The sequence below is a fragment of the Morus notabilis genome, unplaced genomic scaffold (genome assembly GCF_000414095.1).
Source record: "Morus notabilis unplaced genomic scaffold, ASM41409v2 Scaffold235, whole genome shotgun sequence".
NCBI lineage: Eukaryota > Viridiplantae > Streptophyta > Magnoliopsida > Rosales > Moraceae > Morus > Morus notabilis.
Window position 1 is genome coordinate 86,670 of NW_010360036.1, and position 24,709 is coordinate 111,378.

The following is a 24,709-nucleotide window of genomic DNA, read 5'->3' on the forward strand; positions in this document are numbered from 1 at the left end:
TTTAAGAAAAAAAAAGGAAAAAAATCTTTATTGATTTTTTGTTTTTCTTCCCACCATTTGTCCCCTTTATGTTTTGTTTTCCCCACTGGCCTACTAGACAACAGTCTCCCTCAGATGTGACCCCCAATACAAACTGCATCTTATGTTCTGCTCTCTTCATCCTTTACACACTCTATAGTATTATATCATATCTTAAAATATTGTTCCCGGCCTTACTTTTCCATTCACACCACTTTACAAAGTATCCTTGCCCCACTAGATTTTTGCTTTATTTTTGTCACCATGCAAAAAACTTATCTCTCTACCAACGAGTCGGCTGAGCTGGCTTTCGAAAACGATCATCCACTAGTTCATCTCGTGGTCTTCAATGTTCGCTAACTAGTAGTACTTTTAGTTTTTAACCTGATCATGTCTCATTTTTTGTTCCTATTATAATTAGTAGTACGATATGTGTGTATGATATACTAATTATCATAGTATTATTATTATTATTATATGACAGTGTGTGATTGTCAGTTATTTTATGATTCTGTATTTAGGAGACATGGTATTGGTATAAAATTGGTGAGACGACTCGAAGAATGGTGCAAGGAAAATGGAGCGGAATATGTATATATGGCCACAGACTGCACCAATGAACCCTCCATCAATTTATTCACCAAAAAATGTGACTACAAAAAATTTCGCACCCCAACCATGTTGGTGCAGCCTGTTCACGCCCACTACAAGTCAATTAGCTCGAGCGTCGCCATTGTCAAAATCCCTCCCAAGCTAGCAGGGTCAATGTACCGCCGAGTCTTCACCAGTTCGGAGTTTTTCCCAAAGGACATAGACACCATCATGGCTAGCAAGCTCAATTTGGGCACTTTCATGGCCGTGCCCAAAAAATGCCTCCACAAATGGGATACAAGGGAAACAAATATTTTCCCCCAGAGTTTTGCTCTCCTAAGTGTGTGGAACACAAAAGAGGTGTTTAAGTTGCAATTCAAGGGCGTATCGCCGCTAACGTACGCATGCTGCGTAGGGAGTAGAGTGTTGGACACATGGATGCCATGGCTTAGATTGCCTTCAATCCCTGATGTCTTTAGGCAGTTCGGCATTTATTTCTTGTACGGACTACACGTGGAAGGGAAGCAAGGGTTGAGGCTCATGAAGTCTCTATGCACCTTCGCGTATAACATGGCTAGGGACGATGGCGGGTGTGGGGCCCTTGTGGCCGAGGTGGGCCAGAGGGACCCAGTTAGAGGCGCTATCCCGCACTGGAGGAGGTTCTCAGGTGACGACCTTTGGTGCATCAAGAGCCTTAAGGATGCGAAACAAGAAGGAGAATACGAAAAGGGATCTCAACCGTCCGATTGGATTAATTCCCGATCATCTTCATCAGTGATTTTTGTTGACCCACGTGACTTTTGAAGATGTAGCTACCAATATTGCTAATCTGATCTTCTCTTATTCTCACACCAAACTTATAAGGGCAAAAAATGAGAAAAAAAAAAAAAATGTTAGAAGAAACGTGTTAACAGTTTCTCTCTCATACATTCCTCCAAAATGCAAGTTGTGAGCTAATTTAGTTCCAAGCTCAATGAAATTCGCTTCTCCATCCATCGTTACTCTTTTTTTTTTTTTTTTTTTTTTTTTTTTTTTTTAAAACAATTGGAAACAACGGTATGTCAAAATTTCCAAGGATAGATTTCAGTTGTACTTGCTAACCAAGACGCTGCGGCTTAGAATCATGTTCAGTGAAATCTAACCTTCATTTTCATATATACCCCAATAATTTCGTCAAAATAATAAAAAAAAATCGGTTAATATATAATGTAATCTAATTTGCACACATTGATGAGATCATAAACTGTGAATTATTTAATCAAATTACTGATAACTTACCATCGAGTGACCTGGGTAGGTATTATATATATATATATATATATAATTAACGTAATTATATGTTGTTCCAATAAGTTGAATATGTATCACGTACGTGAGACATGATTATTTGAGAATGTCACTTTCTTTTTTACTATTAAAACAAAAAAGAATAACTCATTAGCGTATTATTGTTGTGCTTTATCCACGTAACGCTAAAATATGCTAGCCTATGGATATATGATAGCTAGCTCGACTAAAAATGGCTTGCAGACAAAAGGAAGAGAACAACATGCTGCCAACCAGTCCCTCATTATTTTTCTGTGCATGAGCTTGGTTGTTATATATATATATATACACACACACACATACATATATATATATATATATATTTGTGGGAGCACTTTTTTGGTGGATTATTGATCATAATTTTTAAAAATACAGCCGTACCTCTAAATTGGCTCCACCCAATTAAAGTAAAAGAATATAGACCATATTACCAATAATTAGAAACTTAGTTCATATTTTATTTCACATTCTTGATTGTCATTAACGTGTCACGATTAGAGTAAAACACTTCCTTAATATATGATCCCTCACTTAACTTAATAAATCACCGGCCGTACAAAGAGAAAAAGTCCTCAGCCCTTATCGTGAAGTACCAAATGAACCAATTGTGATAAAATAGAATCACAAAGCAGCAGCAAAGAAAGGAATCTAATTTAAGATCAAGCCCCGCATAACTGCATAATAGAATAAATATCGAAAAGAAAAGCCTTTTTACCAAAGAATCCAGCGACCTGTCAAACTTTTTTCAGGGTCTGCCTCACAAGTGTCAAGTCCCCTGGCTTTTGTTTCTCAAATTTAGTGAGACCACAACCGCAATAACATGGGTCGGAGTTTTTTTTTTTTTTTTTTTTGTTGTTGTTGAGATTTTTATGGTAGTATCTAAAAAATGAACTATCCTTAATTGTATGTTTTTTTAACCATGATAAGATAATTCGTAATTAAAAACAATCTGTGTCGTTTATTTTTCTTATTTTGATATGATTTTAACATATTTGTTGTTATTATTATTATTGTTGTTGTTGTTGTTGTATAACGCCTTCAAAGGTACTATGTTCTTTTTCTAGGCTTATCATTATGTACCATGCAAAACCATTATTGTTAGTTAATCGCACATGTTCAACGGAATAAACTATTGACCACTGCAATTTTAATATTGTTCGTTAATCAGCAGTGGGATTGATATGAAGTGTGTGGTCCATGAAAAGGTGATCAGTCGTCATCAAACACACTGTAGAACTCAAGTTGTGTACAACAGTGCCATTCACTGCAGCATGGTGATACAGCCTTTGAAAAACGTACTGAAGAACAGTTAAAAAGTTTCACTCCAAAACTTATGATGAGGCATTGATACGAACACCTAGCTGGAGCTTGTTTGATTGGATGGAAAAGTGAAATGGGTGATTAGAAGGATGAGGGGGAATAGTATTGCAAGGATTTCGGGATCTATGATTATTTGGTAGAAAAATGATATTTGTCTTGATAGGAGTAAAATCTCATACTCAGAAAATGGTGGATCCCGCCTGCTCATTTAGTGAGATTCAAGGGACGTTTGGTAAGAAGATTCGTACTCTGATTCGAATTATGCGAATCATGGTTCATGGTTCGTTACAGTGTTTTCTTTCACAAAAAATACACGTAAATTAAAAATAGTTCTAATCTATGAACCAAACGTCTTCTTATTTTATGTGAGCAGTGAAATTTTAATTTCATCAAGATAAGTAGGGATGTTCTATTTAGTAATAGAGAAAAGAGGAAAAGAATGTATTAGGTGAGAAATTTAAAATCACTTAAAATGCCTTACTTTTAGGTCCTATTTGGTTAGATGGATGAATAATAAAAAGGATGAGGAACGTTAAAGAGACGAGAAATACAAAGGATGAAAAAAATTAAAGTGATTCTTTATGTAGTAGAAAGGATAAGGTGATAGTTATAATTTGTCTAATTATTACATTGTTTTATTGCTAATACTTTTCTAAGGATAAAATAGTCATTTAAAACTTGAATGTGATGAAATCCATCGAATGTTAAGTAATTGAAGGATTCAATTTGATGGTCGTACTCTCTCCCTCCGTTTTTTCCTTCTCTCTAATCAATAATGAATTGGTCCTCTCTCTCCAACTAAACACCCTCTTCATATCTTTCAAGTTCCAACATACCAACATAGAGAAAAACGAGAAAGATTCTATATCAAACACAATTTAAAAAGAAAATCCTTTTTATCTCTTCATTTTCTTCACCCAAGTTATATACCTTTATTTTTCTTTCCATCATAGCAAACAAAGCCTAGCCTTAGCTTCCTGTTTAGTGTCAATTATTTGTCATGCACAACTTTATTGGTTGTTTCATTTCTTATGTCAAGACAGGCATATTTTTGCCGTGTTTAGAGTTGTTCTTGTTTTTATTTTTCATATTTTTTGAGAAAGAAAAAATAAAAATGATTTTAAAATGGCATTTGACACAATTAAAAACAAAAAACGAAAATGAAAACGATTTTTTAGTTTAGTGTAAAATGAGAGAGAAATGAAAAACAACCTAGTCGTTTTTCATTTTTTATTTTCATTTTCTCTTCTCTAAAGCAGAAAGAGACATTAATGAGTTTTTTTATACTGAAAACAATCTCTTGATAAAACTATCAAACACATTTTTAAAAATGATCTCTGTATGAGATTGAAAACGTTTTCATTTCCATTTTCATACAAAAAAACAGAATCATTTTGAAACGAGTTCCAAACGTACACTTTAGTTTGCTTTCTTTAATTAGTGAGATAGCTATCAATGAAATTACTTGTCTCATAATTTGGTGTATCTGACCAATTAGGTCCTTGCGCAGGTCATGATCAGTCAAAATGCTTTTACCAAAATGTACCTAATGATCGTCATTGCACCGCAGTCGTAGTGCTTATCCATAATCCTAGTATTCTCTTTCAAATCCAAGGTCCCAAATCTTCCCCCCAAAAAAAAAAAATCCCATTATAATATTGTAATGCAACATGCTTACCATCTTTGTGATCTCTGCAATTAATAATGTGATGTCTTTACCTAAGAATCTAGGACACGGACGCTCTAATGTTCCAGAATGTTGTCTATAAACTCTCTTTTGTTCTCTCAAGTTATTCTTAGAGTAACAAAAGTGACATCCTTTCAAGATTAAAATCGCCATATACACATATATTCTCTCATTCAAAAGCGAGTTTTTATTCCAAGAGACTTTCACATTCTACTGTAAAACGAATGCGTAATATATATTTTTTGTTCTTTCAAGGATACGGATTCCAAAGATGAGATTTTGTCGATGATGGGCATCGTCCTACTATAGCTACACAATATTTCTTAGTGGTTAAAATGCTCTAAGGGAATAATATTTGGCAGCTTTTTTTTTTTTTCTTACTAGCTACTTCATTCAACTATACATATAGGGTATATATATATATATATATATATATATATATATATAGCTCACTTTGTTCATCATTATCTCGTTATAAATTTACTGATGTTTCTTTCAAATCTGAAATGCCAAGTATATGCTTCTTTGAAAGCCTGGTGTCCTCTCCCCAACCAACGATTGTTGAAAAAAGACGATGAGCAACAACAGTGCAAAAGCAATTATAAAAAACGACAACGACAACGACAACAACAAGAAGAACAGTACAAAAACAGCATCCGCATAATTTGCACGTAGTTGATATACCACCAATTTATGTCTTTCAAACACTTATGCGCTTTACGTACGCATAACACAATTGCTTTTTTTTTTAAGATCCACCTGTCAGATCCGCAATTGGCTTGTCGGATATCACCAAAAGGAAAATATATATTGAAAAAAAAAAAAAAAATGGCCCTCGTACTACTAAGTCATGTCGAAAACAGTATTTGACATGATATCATGTTCAAAAGAATATTTAGCCAACATTGTTTGCAAAAAAATTAGTGACCGGGAAAGTTTTAATAGAACATATGTGTGTGTGTGTGTATAGAACATATTCGAGAAGACTCGAAACGTTTTTCTTGCGTCAACTAATGAGGCTGAGAAAGTAATGAAAAAGTTGGAATGCTTGGCACTCTACAGAAAACAACTGATTATTGTGGAAACAAATTCTGACATATGATTTACACTGGCACTTGGGTCAACTTGGAGACATGGAACGATTTCCACAGTTAAATGATAAACCCACTTGCACCAGTTATGAGTTTTCTCAGGCCACACAAAAGGAAAAGTTTTTTCTTTTTTTTTTCTTTTTTGAGTAAAAGACAAATAGCATTATGACTACTGGTTTGACAGTGACCTTAGGGAAAATTTTCCCTGTTACAGTGAATCATACACATTGTAAGCCATAAAATGGGAAAAAAGAAAGATAAATTTGCATGTAATCCGCCACTTTGTTTTTCCCGGGAAAGACAGCAAAAAACAAATTTAGCTACTTTCACTGGGATAACGTAATTCTACAACTAATTTGATTGAAATGGGAGTTATTAATTACACATACTTTTGGCCTGTCTTTAGCTTGACAAAGTAGGGTAAATTCATGATGATCATAATGCTAGTCATTTGTCATGTTCACAATAATGGCCTTAACCATGTTATGTGTCAGCATTTTTGGAAAACGACCTCCATTCAGAATTATGCACCAGTTACCGGGAAAAAAAAAGGATAGAACTGCATATTTTCTAGTGAAACCTGCGCGGCGTAAGAAGTCAGCGAACGTGTAGTGAAGCGATAGTTGTTGTGATCTGATCACATGGTAGAAGCCTTAGCAAAACTTGAAAATACGGAGCAATCATTTTGTAAGAGAGCCTGTGGATTTCCTTGCTCAACCTGTACCAGATCAGAGACCAAAAAGAAGAATTTGAAAGTAATCCCATTAACAAAACCAAGCCTCCATAGCCAAAGAGATCAATTTTTCCCAGTGCGGTAGATAAATTTCTACTAGTATTATCAGATATGTAATAAACTGACATACCAAAGTACCACGATCAAGGACCATTATGTTGTCCATATTCAACACTGTCGAAATGCGGTGAGCAATTGTGATCACTGTTGTGCCTCTACATTCAGTAGATATGGTGTCTTGTAATATTGATGCAGTTTGTGTGTCAACATTGGCCGTACATTCATCCAAACACAAAACCTGGAATTACAATCATGTCAGTATTTCCGCATTGTGGTATAACAAATACCCCCTCACTCCCTCCCAATAAGCAAACATGTTTAGTTCAGCTAATATAAACATAAGCCAGAAGTTTCCAAAACTTATTACGCTTTTACTCAAGTACACGCTATAATCATCTGAAAACGTAGGTGAAGCCCAATTTTCAAACTACACTCCATCTTCCCAAAACATAATTGTCCTTTTTGTCCGAAGTACATGGCACTGTCTCCTAATTAGGAAAAAAAAGATTAGGCTCTCACCTTTGAAGACTTGAGAAGTGCACGTGCAAGGCAAAGAAGCTGTCGTTGCCCGACAGAAAATGACATTCCAGACTCCTTAACGTGGATATCTAGCCCTCCAATTGCTTCCACTTCTTCTTTCACATGGCATCTCTCTAGGGCCTTCCAAATCTTTGAGTCATCATTCACGTGAAATGGATCCAGATTCTCCCTACATTTGCAAAGAAAGGGACGAAAAAAAGTGATAATACATCACGTCATTGATTAACTTTGTACCTGATAGAATACAGAACACCTACAAATTCACTGTAGGTACCTTAATGATCCTTCAAAGAGAAACGGACTCTGAGGAACAACAGCAAAATGAGCACGAAGATCCCTAGCAGGAACGTCACCTATGTTTATTCCGTCCACAATAATACGTCCTGTACATATCGGGGTGAGGCGGAAAATTGCATTCAAAATGCTAGACTTTCCAGCACCTGTTCTTCCAATGATTCCAACCTGATTAACAGTCAACAGGATACAGTTGTAAACCATCTAACTAAATAGGGTTAGACCTTAAATTTTAAACATACAGTCATTACAGAAAATTTTGCACTGAAATGGTTATAGAACCAACCTGCATCCCACCCTTGATGCTAAAAGTAATATCACGAAGCGCAGGTGGTAAAGATGGCATATATCTCAAGGTAACATTACGAAATTCAATCTGTCCTTTATATGGCCAGTTAGGACTCAAGGATTGGTGTCCATGTAGTTGCTCTTCTTCAGGGATGTTCATATACTGTTATGAGTATGCACAACATATCAGTAATCCATTGGGAACTTATATTGTGGAAGAAGGTGTGCCTTTATACCTCGAGAGCTCTTTCAACAGAAACCATTTCCTTCTCCGTTTCAGTGAAACTTGTCAAGAAGCTGCTCAGCAAAGACACAACTGGCGCCGCATAAGAGAGAGCAAGCCCCACCTATAAAAGAATTACGTAATGAATAAGAATATGGTTGGTAGAGGTTGAAGATAAATGACCATTTGGAGGTACGACAACAACCAGCCCTGGTGTGCCAAAACTGATTGGTAAATTTCCATTAGATCCAACAACAGCCATGACGGCAACAAATGAGATGATAAATGCTGCCAACAGCTGCAAAAAGGATCACAGCTGGTTAGAATATCTACAACACCTTCTAACTGTCATCCAAAACCATCAATTCTACATGGTCTTTATGTGCGCATACACACATAAGTTTGAACAATTATGTTTTGTCCATTTTATCTGTATGGCTTCTCCTAGTTACTTGCATCACGTTTGTCTAGAAAAAAATTGGCCAATTACTATTACATTGAATTGTTTCAAGCAGGTTAATCTCTAAGCCAAAATGGGAGCTTAAAATGGTTATTGGTCGAAAGACAAAACCTGAGTGCACAAAAGGATATTAGTTGAATGTTAGCCAACTACAGTTTGTGGTCAATAAAATTCCGAGACATACCTGAAGCCTCAAAGAAAGCCACAAACTTGCTGTCAACTCTGAGTATGAAGTTTTCTGATACAGAGTCACGTGTTTCATAAATCTCTCCAAGAAGTAATCCTATCCACAAGCATTTGAGCATTAATTAAGACTAATTTTCTTCCAGCAAAAGTTATTCATCATAAGAAATTTAAAAAGAAACTAAAAACAGGCCTCTTTCCACCAAACAAGAAGGAAAATAGTCCATATACTCTTTAACATCGTCAACTAAGCAGTAGATTATTTAAACCTTGAAATACTGATAAAACTATCCACCTTGGAGTTGAATGCCCTTATGGTTGATGATCCATCAAGTGTCTCTGTGAAGGATGCATAGATGGGAGATCGCGAGACACTATCCAGCCTTCGTAGTTCCCTGGATGTTGACCTGTAGAAGAACTGTAGAACTCTCAATCAGTTATCTTTTAACTTTTATCCTTTTATCTGCAACCTAGATGGTATAACAACTTCAGAAAAATCTATTTGTGACATAATTTTTCTTTTCACTCTGGCACTTCCTTTTGGATATACATGAAAAACTCTCTCAAACCTGGACATATGTACTACAGTTTCTTGAAGGATTGACATTCAGGATAAAATATACATACACATATATATATACCTGAAGTTTGCTGTAGATGTACCAAAATGGCAGTAACAAAAGAAGGAACAAAATCTAGAGATATAAAAAAACAGTTAGAATATTCAAATAAGAAGGAAATTTAGGTTGGAATTACAGAATGCTGGCCAATAAGTGATTTTCTCAGCTGGGTACCTGGACGAATGACAAAACCACTGCAATTCCTAGCAGGCCAACAAAATTGGCTAGGAGAATGTTGAGAATGAATGGAAGAGAATCGTCGATTGTATAAAGATCTGAAGACAACCTACCCAGGCAAGAAAATATGCAAATTATAGAAAGTGTAGTAAAAATCTAGAAACATTCTGAATGCTTTAAAATATAACCTGTTCAATATTCTTCCACTTGGCGTCTGATCAAAGAACTGAACAGGTGCATTTATAAGCTTGTTGAGCAGTGTATTGTGCACCTTAACTGCAGCTCTTAAGCCACCAAATGCAAATGAGAATGCCCTCGCCAATGTAAGAGCAGAATTTACGACACAAAAGATGCATAGTATAACCTGCATTGTAAGAGAAAAATTCTCCAGTTTTCTAAAGTCACCTATAAAGTTATTCTAATAACTGTTTTGCCGAAAAAGTTAGTAATGTTTTCATTGCAGATTAAAGGATAGTGAAAACATAAGACATTGCATAATCAAGTTACACGGATCCCTGGGAAAGCTGATTACCAGATAAAAAGATGTAGAATATTCTTTCTGATGCTTTCCAGTAGTTGTGTCAACCCAGTAAGATAGCCATAAATCATTTCCATTTCGTGAAGCTTGCATCAGGATTGCTGACACGCATATTACAATTGTTACGAACCAACCCAAGAAAGCAGCATAATTCCTGCAAGAGAAACCAGAAAGCGTGGAAAAAAAGTTTCTTGTCAGAACAGATAATCCGAATCTCCGCATTCATATAGTATATACCACACTGTACCAAAATACTTCTTACTCACTTGTACACTATCAGTTCAACTCTGCCGTCTTTCCGCACCTCATCTTCAATTATCTTTTTTGCTCCCTCAGATGCACACACAATGCTTTTCTCTAGGATGGCCTCAGATTTGTCTTCACTATACGTTCCTACGCCGCTTTCTTGTCCTTGAACATGTATACTCATATCAAGTTCATTCAGTGGAGAGAATCCTGAATATGAAGACACAGGCAAATCAGTTGAACTTCCCATCCACTTCACACGTCCTTTATCCATAACAATAATCCTATCAGCAGAAGATATTGCCTGAAAAGTGGAGAAACATGGATTTAAAGACCATCACTGAAATAACACAGGTGGATGGCGTGAGAAATCAAGCACCAACCAATTCAATTAAAAATAGAGGTTTACCGATTCTCCCAAAAGCTTAAGCTATGAGGAGGTAGGCAAACAATAGTTCTTTATTCGAACACCATCCTTTCATCATATCTAATGCTATTTTTTGAGTTAGAGATGACCCTTTAATTCAGTTGCAGTTTTTCCTTACAATATTACTGAAAATATTGGACATATGAGGATGTTTTACTTTTCCGTTCCTACTAAAACAAAATTTCTGTTGCCATTGTAAGAAACTTGGAAGTCTCAGGGAATAAAGAATTAGAGACTGACCTGAACATTATGAGTACAGAGCACACGAGTATGTTGTTTCATGAGAGGACCTAGAATAGCATTGAATAAAATCCACCGAGCAACTTGTGCATCAACCGCACTCAGGACGTCATCAAGCATAATAATATCTGAGCCATGATAGATAGCCCTGTATTGAAAAAATTGATAGATTTTCTTTTTAATAACATTAAAGAAAAGAAAAAAAATTAAAGCCAATTGGAACATAGCAGCATTGGCGTCACAGAAAGATATTGTACCTTGCCAAAGCAAGCCGAGCTCGCTGTCCACCTGACAGATTGATTCCTTTTTCTCCAATATAAGCCATGTCACCTCCGTCCATCAATGAGATATCAACATCTAGCGCGCAAGCCCATAAAGTGTCCGAGTATCTGCTTAAAAAAGGGAAGAGAACCCACAATTGGAAAAATGAGAAATCTTTATCCTACACTTTGAAAGACAAACTACATAGGTTTGAATAAGAACTGGACGATTGAATTATTAGAAATTTAACAGAATTGCTATTATTTATCAAAAAGAAAGCTATCCATCATTGACATAGTACCTTCTTGGATCATAATTCTTCCCGAACAATATGTTATCACGTATTGTTCCAGATAGAATCCAAGGGACCTATAATTTAAGTGGCAAACATTAGCTAACAAAAAGAGCTTTAATACCTTTCTAAAGAGTGCAAATATAAGGCAAGTCATCCATGGTTTAAGACATTTTATGGACCTGTGGTACATATGCTATAGATCCACTCGACTGTATTGAACCGTGGACAAGTCTCATTTCTCCCAAAATTGAATTTAAGAAGGATGATTTACCTGAACCAACCTGATCACATGTACGCAAGTTAGAATATAAAATCATTAGACATAAAAGAAAGGAGACAAACAATCTGTTGTTAGGATCCTGGTTGAGTCCCGCATTGCTAAAGTATGGGCTTAACATGCGGGTTTATAACCACTTTGGCACCCTCTCCCTACAAGCTAACTTTTGGGGATGAGTTCTACCCAAGGGTTGTAACATCTGTCAAGACCCATTTGCTGTGTAGATATTGCCGCTTTGCCCTACTGGCCTCACAGTTTCCAAACACATCACACATTGAGGAGAATCCTTGTGCTTAGGAACCATTGCTTAATATTTTCCCCAAGCCATGAGGGATTCGGTAGCTCACCCTACCTTGGCCTAAGCCTCAAGGGATTATGAGATGCCCCAATTGAAATGTGTAAGGAAAAGTTCTAACCTCTCCAATAACTGCGGTGAAAGAACCCTTTGGAACACCTAGAGTCCCATTATTTAGTATGAAATTTCTTTCTTCATTGTCACCGATTGACCAAGCACAACATGCATTGTGGAAAACCACAGCCATTTCTTCAGAGCAAAATTCAGATTGGGCGTTCACTAGTAACTTTGATGAAGCATCATCCATCTCTTCCAGTTTTGACTTCCAGTCACACGAAGACAGAAACCGGCTCAATCGTCTGGTAGATATAAAGACCTGAGAAAACGTAAAGATAACATGTTGCATTTTAACCAAATTGCTGGAAAATGGAAAAAATGAAAGAAAATTTAACTTGTACTCGTATGGAACAAGGAAAACTCACATCAATCAATCCATTAATAACCCATGGGAACGAGTTTAGTGGAGAAATCAAAGTATTGAACAGAGCAAGACAAGTGAAGACCTGCATTAAAGTTAATCACAGAGTTAACTTGCTTGACAGTCTACAATATTCCCTATTAAACATGAACCATAAAATAAAAATTGATATAATGGGATCAAATGAATTAAAAGACCAGAAATATGTTGAAGTATTACACTTGTTTGAGGAAAAGTTGAATACCATTGCAGCATCAAGTTGATTTCCCATCAGCGTGAAGAGTCCGAATGTGAAAAGAGAGAAAAGGGCTGGTGTCGTAGCCCAAAAGAATACACACCACGCATCCAAGTACTTCCGCGTCTAATAATATGGACCAAACATTATAAGTTCAAAATTATTTTAGCAACATAAAGAAACGACGATATCCAATTGATTGTAACACTTTTGGCAACTCCAAGAGAATAAATTGTGGTCATACACTTAAGTGCATCACTTCTGCTGATCTTGTCTCCATCAACCAACCAGAGAAAAGAAGCTCCCACCCATACATCTTTAAAGTGCGAATATATGTCAAAAGTTCTACTGTTCTCCTAATCCTGTTAATGAGGAAAGATGAAAGAACACAAAAATCTTATTATGTGAAAACTTACTCTAAGAGATAGTATTTCTGTTATTATGAAACATATATTGTATGTTGTCAACAATCTGTCTCTAAATGAACAGCGTGTCAATAGGATCTCTTTCAAAAAAGACATATCCCTTCTCCTTCTCTCTCGATTATCACCTAATGATTACAACAAGATTGAAATAGAAAGCACAAATTGAACAGAATTCACCTTTGTTACAGGAAAATGGAAACATACCTCTCATCCTTTTGCTTCATCATTTTCTCACTGGCATTTGCAATTAATTTGGATATCCACTTATTAACTGCAGATAGGGGATTTCAATCTTAATATATGAGGTCTCCATATATAAGTTGTAATGACATTATATGCATCACGCTATGAAGAGAGTTCAAATAACGTCTTCAAAATCAATAACACGCTTTTCAAGGATGCCACCACAATATTAGGTTAGCTAAAAGAAAGAATACCTGGTATCAAGGAAATGGTTATAGCAATTCCAGACACAAAAGCAAATTCTACTTGTGTATATAGAAGGTACAAAGCCACTCCAATTTGAAAAGGCAAGCTGAAACATGGAGGGCACTAGAGAAATCAAAAGATGGGCAGAAATTTATCACCAAAGAGAGAAGAAACTCCAATTTCAGATTAATTCTAAAAATCCAAGCTCAAGAATTTATTGAATTAAAAAAAAGGGGAATGTAGAATATGTCCGTACCTCCACATATCATGGAAAGTATTACATGAGTTGATAGTTCGATCAACATCTATAGACATGAATGTCTGAATTTCCCCCTCAGTGAATTTCGATCGCTCTGCTAGGTTGATGTGTAGACACTGAAGGAAAATATAAATTTAGATAAAGCATGAGAGTTCATGGTAAAACAATGGGGAAAATGAGATAGATATTATTTATTGCTTTGCTTAAAAAAAAAAAAAAAGGAACGGTGCCAATACTACGGAAAAAAAAGCCTATATAATTATTGGGTTTATCTTCGATCCTTCACGAGTAATAGAGAGAACATACCTGCTGATAGATAACAGTCATAATACCAGACCGTAGCTTTAGTCTAAGCTTGGTAAGATGAAAGGTATATTGTGTATCCAACAAGGATCTGCCAATGTAAGTCCGACATTCACCAGAACTCAATATCAGGATAAAGCAAGTAACACAATATTTTGACACACGAACTTCCAACTGACTAAACATGTTTAGGAACAGAAACAATAAGAATCTAAGAAAATTTCAGGGGAAAACCAAATGTGTTGCAAGATATTCATCCGAATTAGAGGAGATTGTGCCAAAAATAGAGTTATTAGGATTGATTACGATTTGATTTAGTTTCCTAGAATAGCTACGTGTATAGTCGTCGATCAGCTATTTATTTCCTAGGATAGTTTCCTAAAATAGTTCTTTGTATAGCTATTTATTTGTACAATTATATTCTGATCATACATATCAATAATATACGTTATTCAATCATAAAATGTTTATCATTGAGTTGATGCACATACACCTTAGAGAGTCTTGATAATCGTGCTTTCATCTAAAGATTATAGCAATAAATGACTTGCGTGTTAAGACATGAACATAGTTTCAATACTTGAGGTAAAAGAGGAGGGGAAAAAAGTAGTAATGTCTTTAAAACCCAGGATTGGAATTACTTAAAGATTGATGTGAGCCCCAATGATACTGCAAGAACATAGCCATCCACGTGCCCTGAACCTGATATAGAAATAGAGTTATTGATGAAAACATGTTTGCTATACTGTTGTCAATTATAATTTCATATCGAAGACATAAGGTGTGTGCGCGCACCTAGACACACACACAAATATTTAGCAGGTTAAAAGGAAAATAATACATGCTCACTCATATTGAATATGAATTTCCTAAAACAACACAATAATTTAAACACCTTTCCCAACATATAAATAATACATGAAAATCAAAACCTCTAATTTATGGCTGCAAACCTTGATCAAGAAATCGAATCAGTTTGTTGAGAAGCAATGGTCCAACAAAACCAACACAATCATTAAGCACCTGGAAAAATTTGACGCAATGCCAGACAAAATAAATGAGTAACTAGCAGCAGCAGCAGCAGTTAATTTATAACGAATTTGATAAGTTTTTCCAGAATATAGGAGGCAAAAGTGCCTAACAGAATTGAGCTACCTTCAACAAACCCAAACGAAAATATGGCCATCCATACGCATGACAGATTGCCATTAACAGAGACGGATTAGAACAATCATTACTGCATTGTGATTGCCAAGATCTCAACAATGTATCATGACAACAAGAGGGATCCATATCAGCGGGAAGCCGGAGCAAATCGTCAAAGTCAAGCTGCTTTATCACACCATGATTCATTACGGATGCGATAGATTTGAATGTAACAAGATCCAAATAACTCTGATTGCTTCCCTTCAAAAACCCAAGTTAAATAGATAAAACATTAGAGGGCTTTTCATCTGTGCTAGCCTTGATCATACGAATGATATGACTGCCCTTTAACTTACCGAGTCCCTGTCGCAACCTTCCTCGAGGTCCACATCAGATGAAAGTAGTGGATCTTCCATTAAACTGCAATTTAGAGAAGCAGAGAACCTGATATATTGAACTACACAGCGACTTTTATGCAACCATGCTGTTGACATGAGATTGAAAAAGAATGATTGATCAGATTATACCTGCTCTTGGAAGATTTTCGTTTTACTGTGATAATGTTAATCGACAGTCCAAACATAATATCAAATAAAACAATACTGCTCTCTTTGATACAACTCAGTACCTATCAAGACCAAGAAAATAAAACTTCATTACTAAAGCACAAAGCAAGTAAAAACAAACCATTACATTTTTTTTTTTTAAATGAACCAATACAATTATGTTATTGCAAAAATTTGTCGCAAGAAGTGGATAAACAAGCCTAAACAGATTTTAAACTCGAAGGCATGTTGACTTTACATCCTATTAGTACTGCCACTATACACTCGAGAAACCTCATTAACCAACAGATGGCCAGAAGAAAATTGTTGGAAAAAAATTACAGTACCTCAAATGAGTTATATACTGTTAGTAAGTTCGGAATCCCGGCTAGCACTTTTATAATCCACCAGAAACATAAAATTCGGTTGCAAATGACGCAGCTGTAGTTGGCAAACTTTGATAACAGTATGATAGCTGCCTACATATTGAATATCAACGAGTCAAGACATATGCTAAATATATCACGCCATACTTTATAGAAACAAAACAAGCAGCAATTGTATTAACAATGCTTACCCACACCGTGAAACGAGAACAAACGAACAACCATTGATAATGTTCTACAAACTCTCCTCGAAGTGCTTTCTTGAAAAGAAAAACTATGTCCAGAAAGGTCAAAGAGGCTCCAATGGCAGGAAGAAAGTACAATAAAAGCTTTTCTGAAAGGTTCATCTGTGCAGTGCCAAAGGCCATTAGTATAATATACATACATACATATGTATGTGTGTGTATATATATATATATATATAGTTCATGAACAACCGACGAAATCCTAATAAACCATAAACATACCGTCCAATTTCTTCTGCCATTCCTTTGGGTTATTCCAAGTACAGCAATCAGAAAGACAGTTACAGAATTTGTCACAAAACCTAAAACAGTAAGGACTGTAAAGGAAAAGCAATTCCTGCTCAAAATAAATACCTTTTGCATGGGAGTGCAAATCATAAAATGCCATTTTTTTAATATTAAGGAAAGAGTCGCGAAAAAAAAAGCCATAAATCTGAAAGGATATATGTTTTCAAAACATTTGGAGAATCCACTCCCATCCCACACCTGAAATCCAAAAAAAAAAAAAAAAAAGATCATGTCATAATTCATAAATTCATATTTTTTAAGTAAAAATTAAAATATCATACAACTAAAATGATTTTTAGCAGTCCGATCATATAAAAATAAAATAGCATACAAAGTGAGAAATGAATAACATGTTGGCGATTGAAGCATAGAGGAATACTGCTTGCTTAACAAATAAAAAGAGTAAAAAAAAAAATCAAATTCTAATTATTTTCCTTTACGTTACGTTGATACGAAAGCTTTTACAAAAAATAAAATAAATAAATAACAGTGAAAGTGATGTTACGTTCTTAGCAACCAAGAGAAACAATATAAAGAAAAGCAATAAAAAATAATAATAAAAAAACAGAGTACTAATGCTAAAATATTCAGCTCTGTTTAATATGTTCACACCAAAGAAGGAAAACTACAAGGTCGATTTTTCTTTCCTGCAAGAGTTTTCTCAGCAACCAAACAGAGTAATACGAGAAAAAGAAGGAAATAAATAAGAAAATCGTTGAGAAATAAAGCGGGAAATGAACAGTCTTTTGAGAGAGAGAGAGAGAGAGTGACTTGAACTGAACAGAGCAAAAAATAAAATTTACAGAGAAAAAAAGGATTAAATTGAGGAAGTTAAAAGAGGCGTACGGGTGGAGAATTAGGGCAAATAAGGTTGAAGAAAGCTTCCATGGCATGGCAGGTTGGTTCGTCGGAGAGAGGAGAGAGAGAGCAACGGTCGGGAAGTGTAACCGTGAAAGCTGCAACTGCAAAGTGCCAATTTCTATTCTTATAAAAAAAAAAAAAAAAAAAAAAAAAAGTGGCGATTTCTTGCACTTGCAAAAAGCGTGGGAATTTTAAGCCGTCTGCCACGTGGATACGACATGGTTGCAAAATCTAAGGGCAATCGGTGACCACAAGAAGGATTTTTTTTTTTTGAGAAAACTACACGAATTTTGCGCAAGTCTACTATTTGCGTCATGTTTTTTTTTATTTTTTTATTAATTAAATAACAATTATTTATTTTTAAATAAACTGACTAATATTTTTTTTTACCATTTAAAGTGTTATTTCTGATTTATTTCTTCTTTTTTATTAAAAAAAGTGATTTTGTTAGAAAATAAAATTTTGTACTAAAAGTTTGAAGAAATATCGCTAATTTCGAATTGTAATACAACATATTGATCAATGGAAATATAATATCAATTTTAGAAAAATTCAAATGTATAAAATTGTGATAGATGATAAGAAAAAGTATTTAGAATTTCTTTTTTTCCGCTGAAAAAAAGGTGTTTTGTTTTGTTTTATTTTATTTTTGTTATGAGAATTTGATAATAAATTTGATTCAAATTGCTCAAAATTTTTTTTTTCAGTGCTAAGTTTTTACAAAGCAAAGACATACATTGTACAATAATGTTTACATTCTAAAGCAAGTTGCTCAGAATAGAATGATAGAATATATATATGTGTGTGTCTATATATATATATATATATATATATATATATATTTATTCTATAAATAAATATATATATATATAAACAATCTATTTTCGTTTTTTTTTTTAATAAGAGTGGAGGAAGAAAAATCTTTTAACAATAACTTTATTATGTCATTAAACATGATCGCGATATGTCAGAATTTTTCAACTTTTCATTACTTGATGTGGTCATTAAATTAATGATTCAAGCACAACTCAGTTTTAAGGAGTCTTCTTTTTATGATTAAAATGAAATGAAAAAAAAAAAGGCCAAAGTGCTTTAAAATGACAGCTTTTGTTGGGCGGGGGAAAAAAAGAAATGAAAGTCACGTTTATTTTATCAATTCGAGTTTTATTATAATAAAAAATTATTAGAAATATACACATTTAATATTTTTATTAAGATAAAAAATTTTCACATAAAATTACATCTCAATTTAAATTAACGAATTAAACGAGCTCAAAAGTTTTTATTTTTAAGGAGTTTTTCCGGTAATTTGCTCCGCTAATAGTTATAATTTTTGACCCTTAGAAATGAAAGAAAAAAGGCCAAAGTGCTTTAAAATGACAGCTTTTGTTGGGCGGGGAAAAAAAGAAATGAAAGTCACGTTTATTTTATCAATTCGAGTTTTATTATAATAAAAAATTATTAAAAATATACACATTTAATATTTTTATTAAGATAAAAAATTTTCACATAAAATTACATCTCAATTTAAATTAACGAATTAAACGAGCTCAAAAGTTTTTATTTTTAAGGAGTTTTTCCGGTAATTTGCTCCGCTAATAGTTATAATTTTTGACCCTTACATCTAGTAAATCACATTATATTGAAAAATATACGCAGAATAAATAAATTTTAATACAAATTTAACGGTGAAAAATAAAAGACCGTTGGTATTCTTATTTTGCATGGATTATCAAAAGAAGTCCCTTACTTTTAAGATCCAACGAATGGGATAAAAATAAAGATTATTCTTCAGGGACTACTTATATTGCTGTCTCAAGAGTTTCACTTAAAACAGTAGCACCACAAAAGTCATTGAGCATGCGCTCCACTTCATACATCCACTTAGCAATAAAAAAGAGAGAAAAAGAGAAAAGAAAAAAGAGCAGCATGGGGGTGACAGATTGCACAACATGGCTAATAAGTAAAACAAAAACTTTATGGGCTTGTAAGATTAATATCTAAATTTTTAGTGGGGGACAAATGTATTAATAATACAATACATATTCAAATATATAGATTCTTAAAAATTAAAAAATTTGATCGGGAGCTCAGATTACATAGCTCCGTCTATGAGGTCAGGGGCTGAAGCTGGCTAAGAACACAGGGCTACAGCCCACAGATGGACATGCCAGGGTGTGGATCCCAAATCTCAATCAAGGATTGAAAACTCGACGTTTTCACTTTTCACTGATATTTTTACCGAAATTTGGAATTTTAAAGAGTTCGTTTGGTACGAGGATTCAAACCATGATGATTCTAATCATAATTTTAAAATCAGAATTATGATTCATGATTTTGGGTTCAAATAATGATTTTGAAACCATGATTTAGAATCAAAGGTTTGAATCACCTTGAATCAATAGGAGGGTGATTTTAGAATCATGATTTGAGCTAATTTAAAACATCACATCAGATTTTGAATCATGATTCAAAATCACTGTAAATAAACACTGATTCTGAACTACGATCCAGAATCATGATTCTAGATCCATCTACCAAACGCACCATAAAGTACCGATATAAAAATAGACATGCAGTATTTTTTTGTATAACATCGTAAAATTTTTCAAGAGAATTTCAAAACATATCAATATTTTTACACATAAATACCCATTTTTGTGAAAAGTGTAGTGTTAAATTATCAAATATCGTGAAAATTTTATAAAAATTTCTTAAAAACATCTATAAGATTTTTGAGAAATGTCGAGGTCCTTATTTTTTTTAATGTGCTTTTTAGTTATGTAAAATTTATGTTATTTTTTACTTCACACTCAATATTTGTATGAATGTTGTTTAAATAAAAAAAATGTGTTCAAAATTCCCTCAAACCTCTTGTAAGCTCCTTTTGGTATTAATAATTAATCATCTTATATGAAACCATAAATATAAGCTATCCGTATTATGTTGATTTTCACCTTATTCATTCAATTTGTGAGTGTGTGCTTATTATTTATGATATTATAATCACATTTTTCCATATATATTTATCCTACAGCTTGTATTTTGATTTAGAGGTTCATTAATTCATGTGTTATTAGTTATTTTAAAGTTTCATAAAATAACATTTAAAAGTAACGCATTTTAGTGTGAATTTACGTATGTTTCTACTAATATCGATATTTTTATCCTTCATTTATTTTTTTCACATTATTATTTTTTTTCACATTATTATTAATATAATCTACATCATTTTCAATTACAACTCAAAACTCAAGACGTGCATCAATCATACCTACACTTACAAAATAAAAAGAATAAGAAAGTTTATTCGGTAGTCTGTCGTACTGATATTTTTAATTTTTAACCGTTAAATTTATAAATTTTGAAAAGTAAGAAATTATTGGTTGTATGTTTTTACAGAGACTATAGAAAAAGTCCCAAAAGCAAGAGGACTACTTTAGAAAGGGAACAGGATTTGACGTGGCGAAAACATAATTCAAGGAAAAGACAAGGACCAAACAGTAAGAACAGAGACAGTGGGTGTTTGAGGTCAGTTGTCATCTAATCAGTGTGTGGACTGAAACTGAACTTAGAGCTAGTTTCCCTCGGTTTCTGTGTCACAGACTTAACCGAATCCGAAGCATCAACCATGGCCGTGCCAACCATGGCGGCCTTCTCAGTCTCATCACCGCACTCCTTCTGCCCACTTCGTCCGACCACCTTATTAGTATACCCACCACCTCCAATATTTTCCTTCATCAATTTCTCTCTTCCAAAGCTTAACCTTCCATTGAAGACCAAAATCCGTATCAAGTGTTGCGTTAAGGAAGGACAGGCTTCTTCTTCTTCTTCTACAACAGATCCCAAGGTGGGAGTTGCACTCTACAAACCTAAGTCGTACGAGGTTCTTGTCACTGATGCCGCCAATTCTCTTGCTTTTGCTCTCCAAGACGGAAAGACCCGCTTGGAGATTGATTTCCCGTATATTCTTTTCTTCTTCTTCTTCTTCTTTTTTACGATTTCCATTTTTGCATTCTTATCATTATTATATGTTCTTTGTTCACTCGTCACTTTGAATTCTTTTTAGTAATTATAGTAATAACCACAACCATGGTAGCGCATTCTCTTATTACTCGTAGTAATTCCCGAATTAACGAAATTCAAGTTTATAATCTTGATTCTAGGATATTTGTTATTCTTTCCATTTTTGTACCTTTCTAACAGTATATATTCATTAACAAAATAAATCTCTTAGTATTGCATTTTCAGATTTTTCTATCCTAATAGTCCTTTTTTTTTTTTTTTTTTTTTTTTTTTTTTCCCCCTTGAAGGCCCTTGCCTAGCAACGTATCTTCATATAAGGTACCTTTCTTTATTCTAAGATTTTCTCTGTAACCAACTAATTCATCATGCATTGTCCTGAATTAAAAAATTGTTCTATCTTGTTAGTTGCGACCCAATATAGCCGTTAGCATTATTTTGTCATTTCTTCGAATTTAAGAAAAGTTTTACTTTTACTAATCATACTTAACTATGGTGCATTTTCAGTGTTACTCTTTGATTCATTCTCATAATTGACATTGCTAATATGGCTAGTTGATGACACATATGAATCTGAATATAGATAATCTTTCTGAAATTCCTAAAAATGTAAAGGGATCTTCAGATGAATTCATAGATGCAAACATTCAACTGGCTTTGGCTGTTGTGAGGAAGCTCCAAGAAAGAATCGAAACCCGAGCCTGCATTGTAAGCAGAGTATTTGCTTTCATATGTAGGTAGCTAGCTTATAAGCTACACAAAAGATGTTGATTTTTCCAAATTGTTTCGAATTTAGGTGTTTCCTGACAAGCCAGAAAAGCGTAGGGCATCGGAGTTGTTCAAAGCAGCGCTAGACTCGGTAACGAAATATCTCATAATCTCTGTGATATCTATGTAGTCTATGAATATTTATGCTGAGTAATTTGGAGTTCTAAGGCTGTTATTTGCTTGAGTTTTGTTGTGTTCATCCCAATATGTAGGCCTTCTCTAGTCCTAATAGGTTTGGAGGGGTAGGAGGAACTTTAGTTTCCAACAACAACAAAAAAAAAAAGCCTCAAAATTGTTTGCAAAATGGTATAACCATATAGGTGTCTAGTTTGGATCTTAAATGTGTACTATTGGCATAATAGTAGGCCTTTATATTAGCAAGATTTTTCATTTTCTTTTTTATTATTGTTTCAGATTGATGGTATAACCATAGGTTCCTTGGATGATGTTCCTGCTGGTGCTGTCACCTCATTCTTTAGATCAATAAGGAACACACTTGACTTCGATTTTGAAGATGAAAATGAAGGTTGGTCATGAAAATAAGTTCTTCAATGCTTAAAATAAGAGCTTAACTTTTGTACCTTCTTTCATCTCTTGCAAATGCAGGTCGTTGGGTTTCCAATACACCGCCATCTCTCTATGTATTCATTAATTGTAGCACGCGTGAACTTGCTTCCATTGAGAAGTATGTGGTATGTCTTCTTCACTGATAGAAAATTCTGAACTTTTTTCTTTTCATTTCAGTAGACCAATTGAAACATGAGAATGCCTTTGAATAACATTTGTCATCCTTCCATTTCATTGCGAAAACTACTATTGGTGTCGACAATGTTCAGGAAAAATTTGCAGTGTCAACCCCGGCGCTCCTATTTAATCTCGAACTTGAAACATTGCGGTAATCTTTATGTCATTCTAGACCTTAATTTATAATTATTATTTTTTTCACTGTTTAATATGCTCTTCATTCTCAAAAGCTGTTAACTTTGCAGAGCTGACTTGGGTCTTCTTGGATTTGCTCCCAAGGAACTGCATTATCGATTTCTTTCTCAATTCATTCCTGTGTTCTATATTCGAACCAGAGAATACTCAAAGGTACACTTTATCTATCCATCTCTTTCACGCTTAATTTTCAATTCTTGGCTCAAACTTAGATAACCATTTGTTCTGAACTTCTAAGACAGTAGCAGTAGCACCTTACATCGTAAATTACAATGGGGCACTGTTTCGCCAATACCCTGGTACTTAACACCTTAACAGCCGTACAACTTTCTCATTTCACTTTCTTTTCCCTTATATATTCCTGATTCTGCACTTTGTCACTTCCCTTAGTCTTTTTCAAACTTTGTCCAGGGCCGTGGCAGGTTATGCTTAAACAAGCAGATGGTTCTTTCGCTTGTGTAGCAGAGAGTGCAACTCGGTTCACACTCGGTGAAGTAAATATTTGTCTCAAACTCCAATCCACATTTGCTTTTTGTCAATTTCCAGAAATACTTTTTTTTTTAAAGAAATATTTGAGACTAATCTCTCATTGTGCTGTGTAGGTTAAAGAAGAATTGCTGAGGGTCCTCGGGCTACAAGAGGAACAAGGAAGCTCGCTAGAATTTCTTCGCAGAGGCTACAAGGTTTGATCACCTTAACTAGTTTCTTTCATTTGTTTACCTCCATATATTTGGTTAAAATTTTTTATTATTTATTTTACTTCAGCAGAGTTTTCACCATGAATATTGGCATGCAAGTCTAGTAACTAGTGGTAAAACTGAGATTGTAGGCAGCTACCTGGTGGGAAGAAGATGTTGAATCAGAAGTATCTTCTGAATGGCGCAGCTGAGAGGCATCAACAGAAAGGTAACAAAACATATAGAAACTTGTCGCTCTTTGTTGAGATAATCTGTCAGAGGCATGGCTTGAGTTTCTTTCCTTATACTTGTAAGTTGAAAACTTGAAATGTAGTCATTTTCTTGTTTACTTCAGGATGAAAGTGATTGAACTTTTGCGGGATATATAGGATATCTAAAAAACTCTCATTCTTCGTTGAGTTGCATAGAAAGTATATGGAAATGAAGAATTTTTTTATCTTGCAAAATTTTCAAATCTGTGTAATGAAAAAATTTCTGATGAGTTGCATACT

The 24,709-nt window shown here is 34.3% G+C and overlaps 3 protein-coding genes across 4 annotated transcripts in view; 2 read left to right on the forward strand and 1 right to left on the reverse strand.

Annotated features, from left to right (window-relative positions):
* The window catches only part of LOC21401036 (probable N-acetyltransferase HLS1), a 2,961-nt gene extending 1,425 nt beyond the window's left edge, over positions 1-1,536 (forward strand). Inside the window, exon 3 of the mRNA XM_010095739.2 lies at positions 540-1,536. Coding sequence (XP_010094041.1) covers positions 540-1,413 — 874 coding nt within the window. The 3' untranslated portion in view covers positions 1,414-1,536. The remainder of the gene's footprint in view (positions 1-539) is intronic.
* Positions 1,537-6,285: 4,749 nt separating this feature from the next.
* On the reverse strand, positions 6,286-17,817 carry LOC21401037 (ABC transporter C family member 13). Its single transcript, XM_024164072.1, has 36 exons — positions 17,776-17,817; positions 17,087-17,127; positions 16,864-16,951; positions 16,588-16,743; positions 16,358-16,489; positions 15,993-16,093; positions 15,822-15,885; positions 15,475-15,726; positions 15,273-15,342; positions 14,961-15,021; positions 14,323-14,410; positions 14,014-14,132; positions 13,766-13,863; positions 13,533-13,599; positions 13,148-13,265; positions 12,913-13,029; positions 12,673-12,753; positions 12,312-12,566; positions 11,798-11,899; positions 11,625-11,692; positions 11,320-11,451; positions 11,063-11,210; positions 10,416-10,699; positions 10,144-10,303; positions 9,800-9,975; positions 9,609-9,720; positions 9,456-9,509; positions 9,110-9,232; positions 8,816-8,914; positions 8,377-8,469; positions 8,185-8,295; positions 7,947-8,111; positions 7,641-7,828; positions 7,346-7,535; positions 6,897-7,064; positions 6,286-6,751 (listed from the first exon to the last, which is right to left on the reverse strand). Exons 1-36 carry the CDS (start codon positions 17,815-17,817, stop codon positions 6,671-6,673), a joined length of 4,404 nt encoding a protein of 1,467 aa, XP_024019840.1. The 3' UTR covers positions 6,286-6,670.
* A 3,533-nt stretch (positions 17,818-21,350) lies between these two features.
* LOC21401038 (protein LOW PSII ACCUMULATION 3, chloroplastic) lies at positions 21,351-24,639 on the forward strand. Of its 2 annotated transcripts, XM_024164085.1 has the most exons (13): positions 21,351-21,753; positions 22,104-22,134; positions 22,429-22,521; positions 22,610-22,672; positions 22,996-23,107; positions 23,188-23,273; positions 23,418-23,476; positions 23,571-23,673; positions 23,759-23,819; positions 23,932-24,014; positions 24,123-24,203; positions 24,350-24,426; positions 24,553-24,639. In XM_024164085.1, exons 1-12 carry the CDS (start codon positions 21,422-21,424, stop codon positions 24,407-24,409), a joined length of 1,164 nt encoding a protein of 387 aa, XP_024019853.1. In that variant the 5' UTR covers positions 21,351-21,421; the 3' UTR covers positions 24,410-24,426; positions 24,553-24,639. The 2 variants fall into 2 exon arrangements, with proteins under 2 accessions (XP_024019853.1, XP_010094043.1); XM_010095741.2 differs by having other exon boundaries at positions 24,350-24,639.
* The last annotated feature ends 70 nt before the right edge of the window (positions 24,640-24,709 follow it).

Bases quoted from the DNA above. Each gene is read 5' to 3' on its own strand.
- LOC21401038 (XM_010095741.2), top strand. From the start codon at position 21,422: ATGGCCGTGCCAACCATGGCGGCCTTCTCAGTCTCATCACCGCACTCC. The intron at 22,522-22,609 runs GTAAGCAGAGTA...TTTCGAATTTAG, and splicing joins TCGAAACCCGAGCCTGCATT to GTGTTTCCTGACAAGCCAGA. The intron at 22,673-22,995 runs GTAACGAAATAT...TTATTGTTTCAG, and splicing joins TCAAAGCAGCGCTAGACTCG to ATTGATGGTATAACCATAGG.
- LOC21401037 (XM_024164072.1), bottom strand. From the start codon at position 17,817: ATGGAAGCTTTCTTCAACCTTATTTGCCCTAATTCTCCACCC. The intron at 11,211-11,319 runs GTACAATATCTT...TTTTCAATACAG, and splicing joins GCTCGGCTTGCTTTGGCAAG to GGCTATCTATCATGGCTCAG. The intron at 7,536-7,640 runs GTACCTACAGTG...TTGCAAATGTAG, and splicing joins CTCTTTGAAGGATCATTAAG to GGAGAATCTGGATCCATTTC.